General features: G+C 38.8%; 1 protein-coding gene across 4 annotated transcripts in view; it reads left to right on the top strand.

The window, feature by feature from the left end:
- Positions 1 to 13,130, top strand: part of BRAF (B-Raf proto-oncogene, serine/threonine kinase) — an 80,673-nt gene that overhangs the window by 9,295 nt on the left and 58,248 nt on the right. For all 4 annotated transcript variants that reach the window (XM_054189154.1, XM_054189151.1, XM_054189152.1 and 1 more), the window contains exon 2: positions 5,626 to 5,727. In XM_054189154.1, the coding sequence (XP_054045129.1) occupies positions 5,626 to 5,727 (102 nt within the window). The remainder of the gene's footprint in view (positions 1 to 5,625; positions 5,728 to 13,130) is intronic.

A 13,130-nucleotide genomic window follows, 5' to 3' on the forward strand; every position in this document is an offset into this window, starting at 1 on the left:
CTGGGGGGCAAATTCTACTTAGCAGCAAGCAGCAAAGATGGCAGGTGATGGAAAAAGTAGGAGAATGAAAGAGAATTGAAACTTAAACAGGAAGGCTGCTGCTTCATGGCAGCGTGAATCCATCTAACGGTGGGCTATAGAGAGGAAAGGTGACTTTTTGCACCAGCTCAGGTGGTCACTGGGTCCTCTGCCAAGCTGCTTCAGCACAGTAGACTGGCAGAAAACTAACCTTGACAAAGAGAACAATTTTGTGCTTGTTTAGCATACTGAAATGGTTCAGCCAATGGTTTAAGTTCTGAAGAAAGAGTAAAGAAGGGGGCAGAGGTAAATAGCCAAGGACAATACCATAATTTCCCCTACCTTCTAAGTTGGTGAAAGCTGCAAAGCAGCACTGCCTAAGACTGTTCCCACAGAGAAACTGCTTCGTTATGTTACAAGGGTAGACTTTATTGAGCTTTATCCTTTACAATTTGTCATTGTATTCTAAAACATATTTTTAAACACTTATAAGAAGTAAGGAACTTTTGAAGTCTGAATTCCTTTTCTTAAAGAGGAGGCAACTTAAGAGACAAAAGCTCGATAGGCTGAAAGGCTATTTATTCTGCTTTAAGAGTAGGGCTGAATGATGAGCAATTCAATTTGTATTTAGAATTAAACAAAGGAAAAGACATAGATTACGCTCCGTTGCAACTAATGGTTTGCAAATAAATGAGAGATGCAAGAATATTAAGTAAAAACTAAGTGTTAGTAATACCAGGGTTTTGTGTGCCGTAAGTCCTCTGGTAAAGAAAGCAAGTCTTTTATTGAATGTGTTTTTCTTAGAATCGCAGAGTTAGTCTGCCACTGACTTTTTTCAATATGGTTTCTGCTGCTAACTACTCAAAAATGTTACTCTGGTACTTGAGCATTAACTTGATCAGATGTTTCCTAGTTTTTTTTGGAGTAGGGAGGGAGTTGTTCGGTGTTTAGTTTTAGTTGTGTTTTGGTTTTTTTGTGGTGGTGTTTTTCTTTTGCTTAACAGGAACAGTGTCACAACAGACACAGTTGAAAACTTGTGTCGCTGGTTACAGCGGTTAAGAATTGGCCTTTCCTTCCTAAAAAGTGTTACCTGTTAAATGGAAAATAGTTTTCATCTTGAAGCCTTTTTAATATTTTACTAACTGCTGTGCTTACAGCAGATGCCTGCTGATCACATTGCTGTATTAGCTGACCTAGTTATGATCCTAGTCATCAGGCAGAATGGTACAAAAAATGTTGTACCTCTTCTTGACAATTTTTCTTCTTGAACCTACTATTATACATCTTCACCAAGGCCTGTCTTCATCAGTCTGGAAAGATACATTCGTAGTCTTGTGTGGAAAAAGAGATACCGGATCATTTTTCTCTTTGCTGCAGTAACTTCTGTAGACATTGTTGTCCATAACTTATGTACTAATCTGTGACTGTAAATTTTACTGGACTCATTCTGAACTGTCTAGCTAGCCAAAAATGAAAACACACTGTTAAAATTTTTTCAGACATTGTATAGGAGCTGTGATAAAAATGGTTCACCAACATTAATAAAAAGTTTGTGAAGATAAAGTAGGAAAGGCAGCTTCAGTGTTGACGTTTGTGTCACTTGTGTAAACTCTTAGTGAAACCCATCGTAAGCTGGTTTTCAGTTCAATAAAGTCTTCCAGCTTTTATTCTTTTTCATAGTTGCTTAATAAAAAGTTTAACTGCACTGTTGAAAATGTGGTAAGCATGAAGAGCCAGCAGAGAGTAGGAAAAATGCGAGAATTAACACAATGGATGTGCAAGTTGAGAGAAGCTTCCACTGAGAGATGTAAAGGAGCTAGAGCCTGAAGTATAGGAAGAAGGAAAGGATTATTCATCCCACTGTATGTGCAGGTTCCAGCGGATGACTGCAGAAAATGAAAAGCAAGCTTTGTAAGAGGCAAGAAGAGGACTAGCACCATTCAAGGTTGATAAGGGGGGAAAGTAACTTAGGAAAAGGTATCAAAATGTGAGGAAGAGGTAACAGTGGTTTTCAGCCAAAGAAACTGGGAAAATACAAACTCTGCATCTTGACGTGCAAATGCTGAGGTGCAGTGCTGAGTTATTAACCCCATTCATATGTCCTCTTGCCTCCCTTTCACTCTAACACTTCGCTTTCAAGCTAGTTAAGACATTAGTCCAGCTAAGAATGACCTCAGGTATAATAGCTTTCTAAAGCGTTTTCTGACAAAACGGATCCTAGCTCAGTGGACCAAACAATTGAATTGATTCTGTAAGAAAGAAGCCTGAAGGGGCTGATTAGAGTAGTATTGGATAGGTATTGATGATTTTGTCTTCCTTACAAAACAGTTTCCAAATCAAATGCTAAATTACTGATCTTTTTAATTAACTAGTTGGTTCTATCAGAGTATTCTCCATCATCAGCAAGTGTGATAATCCAAATGCGGGACATACTGTGCCTGGACAAATAATGGCTTTTTTCTTTTCTTTACAGAATAGATTTGAACTCTCAGGTGTCTTCTACCAAATGTGAATCATAGACCTTAGAGTTGGGATGTGCTGCAAAATTTGAGTACTGATGCCAGGTGCAAAAAGTATAAAAGATAGTTTCCTTTGTGCTTTCTCAGGCACTGTGTATTTTGACAAGCAGCAAAGGATGCGAAAATAACTTTGTGGCTTGTAGCCTCGCATTTGTGGAGCCACAGTCTTCCTTGAATAGGATGGATTTTAGGCTTCTACTGTATCTGACTTGCCTCTGGCTTGAAATAGGTCATCATCTTTATTACATTGCAAGGGAGTGCTTACTTGCAAAATTAATGCACAATTATCCACAACAGGCAGATACAAGTTGATATATTCCAGTATATCTGGAATATTTCCAGTCTTCTGGCTGCCTGTGTCCACGTTAGCCTGCATCAGCTTCCTTGTGTCAGCAGCACTAAAGGGAGACTCAAATCTAATCTCTTGTGATAGAGAATAATCTTAGCCTTATGCTACCAGATAAGACTGAAAAATTTATTTGAGGCTTTTTTTGGAAAAAATGATAAGGTTATATAGGCTGTAAAGGATTCATTACTTTTTCGTGGAACTACAGTGAAACGGTGTGACTCAAGTAATGGTGCTGTTTCCTGTGAGAAAGGACTGGACTTGCATGTGGACAATACAAGGTGCATTGCAGATTTACTTCAGAATACATTAAGCTTTCTAGCAAGTGTCCCTTAGGCTGGCACTGATTTTTGTATTTCTGCAAGATACTTGGTAGCTGTGGTTTTATGGCTTCCTACAGGTATGGAGTTTCATAAGTGTAGTGGAGTGCCCATAAGAGTAACAAAAAATATGTCTGTTCTTTCTTAATGACCAGCTGGCTTCTGCAGTTTTCTTTTACTTCTAGAGAAAGTGTGAATAAAGTGTGGCTAAAGGGATTACTGTGAGAGCTCGAGGAAGGAATGGTATTAGTGTGTACACATTTAGCTTGAAAAACTTGTTTTTATTCTGTTGTCTAGGAACAAACTCTTCGGTCCAGAACTGATTGCTAAAAGGATTCTATATTTCATGTTTTTTCTCTCTCTGTTGTTAGGTAATTCTTTGCTGCTGTCCTGGAATGTATGTGTTTCTGGGGAATGAGATGCTTACTAAAATCCTAGTCAATTTTTGTACAGCTAGGTTTTATTTGGGTAGTTGAAAGAAACCCATACATCTGTGAGCGCTACTGAACCCAAGAGACTTAATTCTTAAGAACCAAGTGTTTCAGGGTTTTTTCCACAGAGATGATGGGAATGTGTCTTGGCTAGAAGTCTGTAAGGATGGGCTGGTGCATGTGATGTGAATTTAGCTGGAGTAACTTACCTGAACAAGCAAGTTAGAGAGGAGAAAAGAGAGGCTGAAGTTGCTGGCTCCGCTGGTTGTGTAAGTGCAACAAGTCTGGTGGGTTTTTGGTGAGGTAGAAGCTGTGGGCACTGTGGAGTGTAGAAGCAGATGTTTTTGAGTCGCATGGGGTCACTTGCGCAGAGCACTAGTTCCGAATTCCAGTTAGGAAAAGGCTTGAGTTCCTTCAATTGAATGGAAGTAGTCACAGATCCTGTGTAGTAGGATGCAATATACTTGCACAGGGGTTGATTCTCAAGGAGCTATCTAGTTAAGCGATGCTCTGGACCACCAAAAACTGTGCATCAGCATATTCACTAATACGGGAAGGCAGAAGGTAAGTTTTGTTTAAGTAAAACAAGTAGAATTTGCCACTTAAAGGGAAATTCTGAAGCTTGGAAATTTGCCGTGGCATATGTATTCTTGAGCCTACTTGATTAAGGGTAGAATATGCTAGTCTATAGTAGGATTGTGAAAGTTTTTCCAGCTTGTCAGAAGACTTTTGATGAATATGGCACACAAAATAGGTTTTCCATTTCTGTGAGCAACAAGTAATGATTTGTTGCTATGGTTGACTTTGATAAATTTCCTTCTGCCTTCAGCGTACTTTTAACTGTGTGAATAGCTTTTTGAAGATGATAGAAATCCAGATTAAGTTTGCCTGTAAGATTCACTTGTGGAAAGGCTCTTGGTTTGGTGCACAGATGTATAGTAGGTAATTCAGGGCACCATTTTCAGCTCCTCTGAGCGATGTTGTCTTCCACTAGACTTCCACTAGAACTTCAGCTTCTTCTGGCGAAGACATTTTTTGCCATAGCCTGGTAGCTGGCACTAAGTTTCAAAATTTTTTATTTTCTTCATTAGTCAGTTCTTGCTTTTGTCATGATATTTACTTAGCAGGAAGATTTCTGCCCTTGTTAGAGGCTGTTTGATTCTCTTGCCAACATCTCCTAAATAACATGCTTCTGTTGTGCATATTACTGCTGCTCAATTATATTTTTCTATATCTTTACTGTAAAAGAAGAGAGAAGCAAGGTTGTAGTTACGGCACAAAATAGAAAATAACATATGAGCAGGGAACTTACTCATTATCCATCTTCAAAAAAAAGTATTTGGAAACTCATCTGATGTGTTTATTCTACTCAGCACTGCTGAGGACAATTCTGGGCTCCCCAGGAAAAGAGAACCATGGCCATACCGGAGACAGTCCAGTGAAGGGCCACAGAGATGATTGTCAGTGAAAGGAAGAAGACGGAGCCAGAATCTTTTCAGTGGTGCCCAGTGACAGGAGCAGAGGCAACGGGCACAAACTGAAACACAAGATGTTCCCTCTGAGCATCAGGAAGCACCGTGCAAACAGAAGACTAGGTCTAGGTTTTGTGAATGTTGTTTATACATATTTGGTTTGATAGAACTCCTTCACTAAACTCTGTAGTGCTGTAGAAATTGGGTCGCAAAGTCTTGCAAGGAAATACTTAATATGGTTTTGATAAACATGAAAAATAAACTGTTCTTTAAACGTGTTTATTCGATGGTTCCTGAATTTTAAAACCAAATTTAATCTTTCTCTGTTTATCTCGTAAGCAAGCTGCGCCTTACTGACAGGGGGTGAACAGGATAGCTTTGTGCACTCTTTTACTGACAATTAAAATACTTTTATTACAGACTTCTGTTATTAGATATCAAGAAAATGTAATTTTTTTGGTTTGGGACAAATTCTCTAGGCTCCTTTTGATTATGAAAATTTTTAATTTTCTGTTTTAGGTGTGGAATATCAAACAGATGATTAAATTAACACAAGAACATATAGAGGCACTGTTAGACAAATTTGGAGGAGAGCATAACCCACCATCGATATATTTAGAGGTAAGTTTACGTTCACATGAATGTGGTTAGATTAATGATGCGTTATCTTAATGTTAAATGAAGCATCTTATGTTAAACCTGAGAATACCTGTAGTAAAAGAGAATATTCTCCTTGTGAATTAGAAACTGAACTGTTTCCCTGGAGATGGAAAGGAACTGCATGGGATTCCTCATATGCATCAGTAGGGGAAGATCAGTGTCATGGTCTAATAGTTATGTTGGTGGAATTGAAATGTAAAACGTTGGGGTTTTTTTTTTTTTGGGGAGGGGGGGAAGAAAGATTGTGTGTGTATAATAGAATAATGTGTTGTTAAAAGCAAACACATACACATGAAAACATCTTAAAAGACTAGCATTGCCTTTAAAGCATTTGACTTCATGTTTTTTCTCTTTGACAAGTAATCATGTAGCATCCAAAAAATGCTATGAGTAGAAGGGAAATTTTTAAAGTAATACATAAAAATGTAGGGCGAAGTAATATTTTTAAGCTGTGTTTAATTGTAAACTAACTAACTACAAATTAAATTTCTGTATTCTTTCATCACTCCAGATTCATAAAGTTGCACTGACATAGGACCATTAAAAGCATAAAAAAGGGTTGCGTCCATAAGTTACATCTGTTAGAAATTGAGTGGGTATCACTTGCTCCAAACCCTGCCCTTTTCTTGCTTCTCTCAAGTATTGCAATAACTGGAGGTCAACTAGACTTCTTTTGTAGTCTTTTTAATTGTAATTGCTGCCTAAAGGCACTGGGTAATTAAAAATAAAGATCTCACTATTTGAGGTACCTCTAGCTTTTTATCTTAATATGTCAGAGCAGGGCACTAGCTTGATTATACAAATGTTGACATAACATCCTTAACAGTTAAGGTCAAATGAGGCCCTCTACAGTTGCTTTACTTATTGCTAATGTGAAATGGGAGTATTGAATGAGTGCTAATCACTATTTTAACCACTCAATGGTATATAAACACCTCTGTTTTCACACGAACTGGTTCATTTCATATGTCTGGGTTAATATTGCCACGTGTATGTTGGTTTCATCAGATTGTGTATCAAATTGCAATAATAATGTGCTTAATTTGCTCTAAGTCTGGATTTCAGGTAGGGAAATCCATAGTTCATTATAGCCTTTTTCACTTGCTTGTGTCTAAATTAAAACTGAGATCCCCACACTGAAAGCTTTTAGATTATTCTCCAGTTCATTGGTAGAGAAGAGGGTATTTACAGTCATAAGCGTGTACTAGGAAATTATTACGATAGTGTAAAGAGTCTGGTAAGTCTGAAATAGTTGGAGCTTAAAGTACGTTTGCAAGTTCAATGGTTCCATGTGCTGCTGAGATGAAACTGCATTTGTGGCTCATCAGCATAGTAGGGAAGCCCTGCAAGACAGAGCGGGGTGTTCCTCTGCTGCAGTGAGTTCTGCTGGATCATGAGGCCAGTCTTGTGACAGGTAGTGCTGGTGCTGACTAGGGAGCAGTAAGCCATTGGGAAGAAGGTGGGAGTGACAGGGATTCTGCTTTTTCAGTTGAATTATCCCATGAGAGATTGAGTCCTGTGAAAAAGCCCGCCACCATTGGAACGAGAAGCCTTGTTTTCCCCAGCTCTTTGCTATGTGATTCTTCTAATAACCTTTGTTCAGGTATTTGCAGTACCAGTAACGGCTAAGACACTTGGAATCACTAACCTGGAAGGAAAATATTCTGGTTTTGTTGCATTAGTTTGCTATCCGGTTAGTAGATTGAACTTGATCATGAAGTCTATTGAGCCCCAGGTCTGTGGTTAAGGTTAGGGAAGAGGAAGAGCTTGCAGCTGTGAGCCAAGAACCTAGAAAATGGCGTGAGAGAGAAGAGGAACTCTCTTTTTTGGATGGTCATTAGCTTAGATTAGATCATCCTCAAATGGATTGATTGCAGTGACTAGGATTAAATGCTGCAAACCTGTCATTTGTTTAGTGTGTAGATTGTAGAACTAAAGGGGGGGATGTAGAAGAAATACGTTACAGAGTACCTGATACAGTCATAAGCAAGATTACTGTCTACCCTTGACTGTTCATTTCAATCTAACAGCAGTTGTCTGGTGCATCCTTTCTGTACATTTCCCATATTTTGGCTGCTTTTGGCTTGGTCAAGAACAGAGGTTGCTTTCTATTGTCAGAATTTGCTTTGCAGCAATTTACCTGAACCCAATCTGTGAGTGCTAGAGCTAACGTTTTGACTTTCTGTATTCCTCCACCCGTCAGAAAAAGGGCCAGAACAACCCTGGTTGCAGCATGAAATGACAAAGCTGTATGTAAAAAGCTCTGAATGTAGTGTGATTAAAGTGTGGAAGAACACATTTGCTCTTAGGAAATGTGGAAGTAAGAAAATACAGTTTTGATATGAATAAGAAGAACAGGAGAGCACGTAGAATACACATGGATAGCTTAAGTGGTTCAATAGATAACTCATCCTTCTAACAGGGGTTAGAAATAGCAAACTCCCTATTAACAGAGCTGCTGTGTGATATTGGGCCTGCTCAGTTCTGTACCTGTGCATCATCACTGACTTCTGTGCATGACTCCTCTTTCCCCCCAAGCTTTCACGCCTAGGCTGTTGTCTAGGTCTTGATGCTATGGTCTGTGTATCTCCATAGTGCTTGAACAGGAAGGTCATGTAACTTATACTCTGGCCATCCTCTTCTGACTTTCGTATGTTGTTTGTTTTGATGAAGTCTTATTTCTGGCTGTAAAGTGCAATATTGTCCTGCTTTTACCCAGAATCTGTAGAGCTAATTTTGGTAGTCTGTTACTTGAATTGTATCACCCTTCCCTTTGTTTCCTTCCGCTGCTCTGATCTCTTTGCATCTTCCATAAAATGTGAGCGACTCTTAAGGACTTCTGCACCTTGTGCCTGTTGATTTTCTGGAGTGCTTCTTTGTTGTTTTTTGCTTTGTTGTTTGCTTCTCTTGGCAAAAGTTGGAATTAGCCAAAGCTAATTGCTAGCTAAGTACCTGCAAATGAACACTTTTGCTTTCACCCGTATTTCCTTTCACTGTTGTAAACATCTAGTTTGTTCTTGTAGTACTTTCTGCAAAACCGTGCCTTTTTGTATACCTGTGAAAAGCTTGACAGCTATCCATCCATCTTCTGACCTGTAGAGTTTCGGTACAAAGGGATTTGTTGAGTTCTTTTGTACTTGTCTGGCTTTATATCCTTCGTTTCTTACGTATCTTACTAACTGCTCACACTCACAGACCTTACACAGACCTTGCGCTAGCTCCTGGACTGTGCTGAAGCTGCCTCTGTAGACGTGTCCAAGTACAGTTGTGGTTGAAATTGGTGACAAAACTGCATTTCAATTAAAAATGGAAAAGAAGAGGTTGGGGGAGTGGAAACATGCAAAGGAAAGTGGAAGAATTGAACAAGAAAATTAACTCTGAAAACTGAGCATTCAAAGCATGTAGTAAAATTATTTGTGTTTTGAATATAAAACATATACCTCATTTAAAAATAAAAAGGATTTATGCCTTAGTTATATAGTTGGTCAAGAAAACAGACGCTATCGGGCTTTTGTTTCTGTGCTCATCTGAGAGAAGACAAAATGTTTTTTTGTGGCAGACTTTTTTTTTTTAGTTCTGGGGGGGTTCAATGCATTTTACATCAAAAGAACTTTAAAACTGACAGCTATTGTCGCAGCCATCATTTCAGGATTCATCAATTGACTATGAAAGAGGAACGGATTTCTTGAAATACCAAAAGTGATTGACGTGTGCTCTGTTGAATTCAGCATATATTTAATTATTCCTGCAAGAGGGGATACTTGGATTTGGGGGTATCTCCCTGCCTTGACCCATCACTCCTCAGTGATGGCCTTAAAAAGGTGACTGTAGAGCATCGGGAGTAGTGCATGTAAGCCTGCCCAGGCTGCTTCGGATACAGCTGCTCAGGAGCGGAAAATGTAGCACGAAGCTGGAGCGCAGCGGGTGGCTTGTCTTTCTCCTCTCTGGGCAGGAAAGTAGGGCCTGAGGAAGGAGAGCAAAGCTGCAGAGGTACTTCTGAGTGTGTGTATAAGGTACAGGGGTAGGAAAGAAAATGAACAGAAGAAAGAAAAGAAGGTTTGTCGTTAACCGCATGATTTTCTTCTAATTGTTATAACTAGTAATAGCTTCAGGAATCTTATCAGTATTCTCTGGTATGATCAGAAGGAAAACTTTTCTGTTTGTTCCAGTGGGAAGAAATAATAAATGTGGTAAGCAGTGGCTTTATTAAAATCTAAAAATGGCTTATAGCTAAAATTCTTTCTTAGGTAATCCTAGTTCTTAACTTCTTCCATCCCCTTTGTGTGAGCATGTATCTCAGATCTAACAGACTCCTAGAAATCACTGTCAAATATTTGAAATAACTGCTTGACTCAGTAGATGTAGAAATATCACTAATAGCATTTTTCTTTTCTTCTGGAAAAGAGGCTGCAGGAGCTCCTCGGTAGGTTTTGCCATGCTTTTTGGAAGCACTCTGTATCACAGCAGCTGAAAACATCAGTGATTTTTGTCTTCCCACATAATTTCTTAGCGTGTTACATCTGTCCTTGAAGTGCTGTTTCCCAAAATACACAGTTCATGATTCACTGTGGAAAAACCCTTTTCTTGAGGGTTTGTCTAAGCATTGTAAATATTGGAAATCTGTATTGCAAAGAAACCTAGTATTATGATACTGGGAAAAGCTGGGATTCAGTTAGCAAAAATGATTAAAATATGCAGTTGTGTATTCTTCTGTAATGACCATCAGAATTAGGGGTTTTGTTTTGTTGTGTTTTTTTTGTTTTTGTTTTTTTTTTTTTGTCTCTACCAACAAAGTACTGATGAAAAGGATAACCTAAGTTAAGGAAAGGAGAATAAAGATCTGTGCATTTCAACTTAGCATTGGCAACAAATGTGGTTCACAAACTGAAATGGGTTGTACAGATCCGAACTAGCCAAAACCAGTCAGCTCAAACTAGGAAAGGAGAGATGGTGCTTAAATGACTTAATAAGATTTGTTAGCCTTTGTAGACTTGTAATGACTGTCCAGGGAGGTCTTACTTATTTAAACTTCCAAAATGCATTGTGTGTCCTTCGTGTCTCCTAGTTTTGTGTACAGTGTTATCTACCAACACGTAATCTGTGAGAACTTAATTGAACAGTATTAGCCCATTTGCATGTAAATGGTTCTTCGGGTGGTGTGAAGTTCCATCCTGGACCTGTGGGTTAGTTCAGCTAACTGAACAGGAGCAAGCTGCCTGCTTTTTTTATTCGGTCTCCACACAAAATAAAACAGTATACAAATGCATGGATAGAATGATAGCGGCATCAAAATAAGCTTTAAAACTCAGTCAGCTTTCTAGTATTGTCCTAAAAGAATCATCCTCTTTCCTACTTCTACTCTTGGAAGCAATTTAAAATGAGAATCAGGGGAGTAGAGGTATGTTTATCCTCGACTACTGTGATTCTTTTTCTTTTTTTTTCTCCCTAGCCTTCTCTTTTCCTGGGCTATTAAACATATCTTATTCAGAGGCCTTACTGTTGCCATTTTTGAGAGTTTGGCTGGTGAATTTCAGGAGAGGATTTCATTCCTTATTCCTGTATATCTGAAAAATCCACACAGGAGGTCAAATTAATTAATTAAAGAAGATTACCTCTTTGCTGATTTAAAGGATGCTTATTGGAACAGCAGGCGGATACAGTCCAAAATGGATCTTAGTACTGAATCTCAGGTTGTTTCAGACTGTTTGTGGTATTCCAGGAAAATGCTAACTCTGTGTATAGGCACTGGAAAACGTGGCGGTTCTCAGGGGAAATTCAGATTAATTTTTACCAGGCTCCTAACAGATGCTGATCAAATATGTTGGACCAAAACTGGAGTGTCTATAGTTAGACTAAGTACAGATTTAGGAGTCTTACTAAATGAAGAAGTCCTGACGTACATTACTGTCTATCTTCAGCTCCCATTTAACTTAGTGGGATTTGCATTTGATCAACAGCCTAAAAGGTCAGACATCTTTTAAATAGAAACACAATCTTGGTTTCAAAGGCAAGGAAACTGTAGTTTAGGCTTTTAAGAGTCTTGTGATGTGTGGATATTATCTAAAATTGATGAAGGAAGGGTGAGAGCATGGTAAAACCAGTTGGTCTGCTTGAGTTTAGACTGAGTTTCTAACCAGATGTGGTAGGGGGCCGGGAGAAGGAGAAACTGTATTTTGCTACTTGGTCTTGTCCCAGATCAATTTTTAAAATAACATTGAACTTGTTGCTTTTTCTTTCCTTAGATGTTATTACTCAAATGAATAGCCTGGTTATGGCCCAAGAAAGCAAATTTCAAATATAGTATAAATAATACGTGATACAGAAATACATATATTTCTGAGAAAATCGCATGTCATCATCTTGTCAACAGAACTCTTTTGGTGCCTCTGTGTAACATCATGCAAATTCTATTGACTTCTGAGGTCAGTTTTTATATTGTCAATGGGTTGCAATATATAAGAAGCAACTTTAACTTAACAATATATAAGAAGCAACTTTAATTATGGCATGTATATACATTGTATATAAACATGCCAACTCCTAATGCTTTATATGGACTGGGCAGTTTACCAGGCCTTAGTCACTTCACTTAGTTGAAGCCTCAGGAGTATTCTCACATCTATGAGACTACAATATGATATGCGTTCATACTGATATGCAATATAATTAAAATTAGCTTTTTGTTCTATTTTAGATAGCCATATGTAGATTGACAAGGTGTGCCAATTTCAGTCTAACAGTCAGCTTTTCAAATGTATATTTTCCTTTAACTGTGTGAAATACCGTAAATTCGCACTTAAATGGGATCCCTGTAGCAATACAGCAAATGAATGCATTTGTTGAGGATAATGTATGTTATTAAAGACAGTCTGTTTTTGACAACTAATAAACAAGCTGGAGGGGTTGAAGAACAGAAGCCTTGTGACAAGAAGCAGCACAGTGACAGAGCTGAACGCGGCACCTTGCACCTGGGACAAGGTGGCTGCCCATCAGTATGGACAGGGGGTGTCTGGGCAGCGGCTCTACAGGAAAAGTACTGGGCAGTGCTGGTGAGCAACAAGCCGAGCTGTCAGGAACCCTCCATCACCCAAACAGCAGCAAACTTCAGGCTGGGCTGCATTAGGAAGGGTGTAGCCAGCATGAAGAGGGACCCATCTGCTCACTACTTGTGTCACTCCATTGTGGGGTCGTGTTTAGTGTGGAGAAGACAAGGCTAAGAAGGAACTTGCAACTAAGAAGGCTCTTGCAACCTGAAGAGAGGGACAGACTCTCTTCAGACATCCCCAGCAAAAGGGGAAGAGGCAACGTCATCGATAGCATCAAGTGAATTTCATAAGAGGAGATTCTTCATCATTAGTGGTTTT

Source organism: Rissa tridactyla, chromosome 1 (assembly GCF_028500815.1).
Source record: "Rissa tridactyla isolate bRisTri1 chromosome 1, bRisTri1.patW.cur.20221130, whole genome shotgun sequence".
Taxonomy (NCBI): Eukaryota; Metazoa; Chordata; class Aves; order Charadriiformes; family Laridae; genus Rissa; species Rissa tridactyla.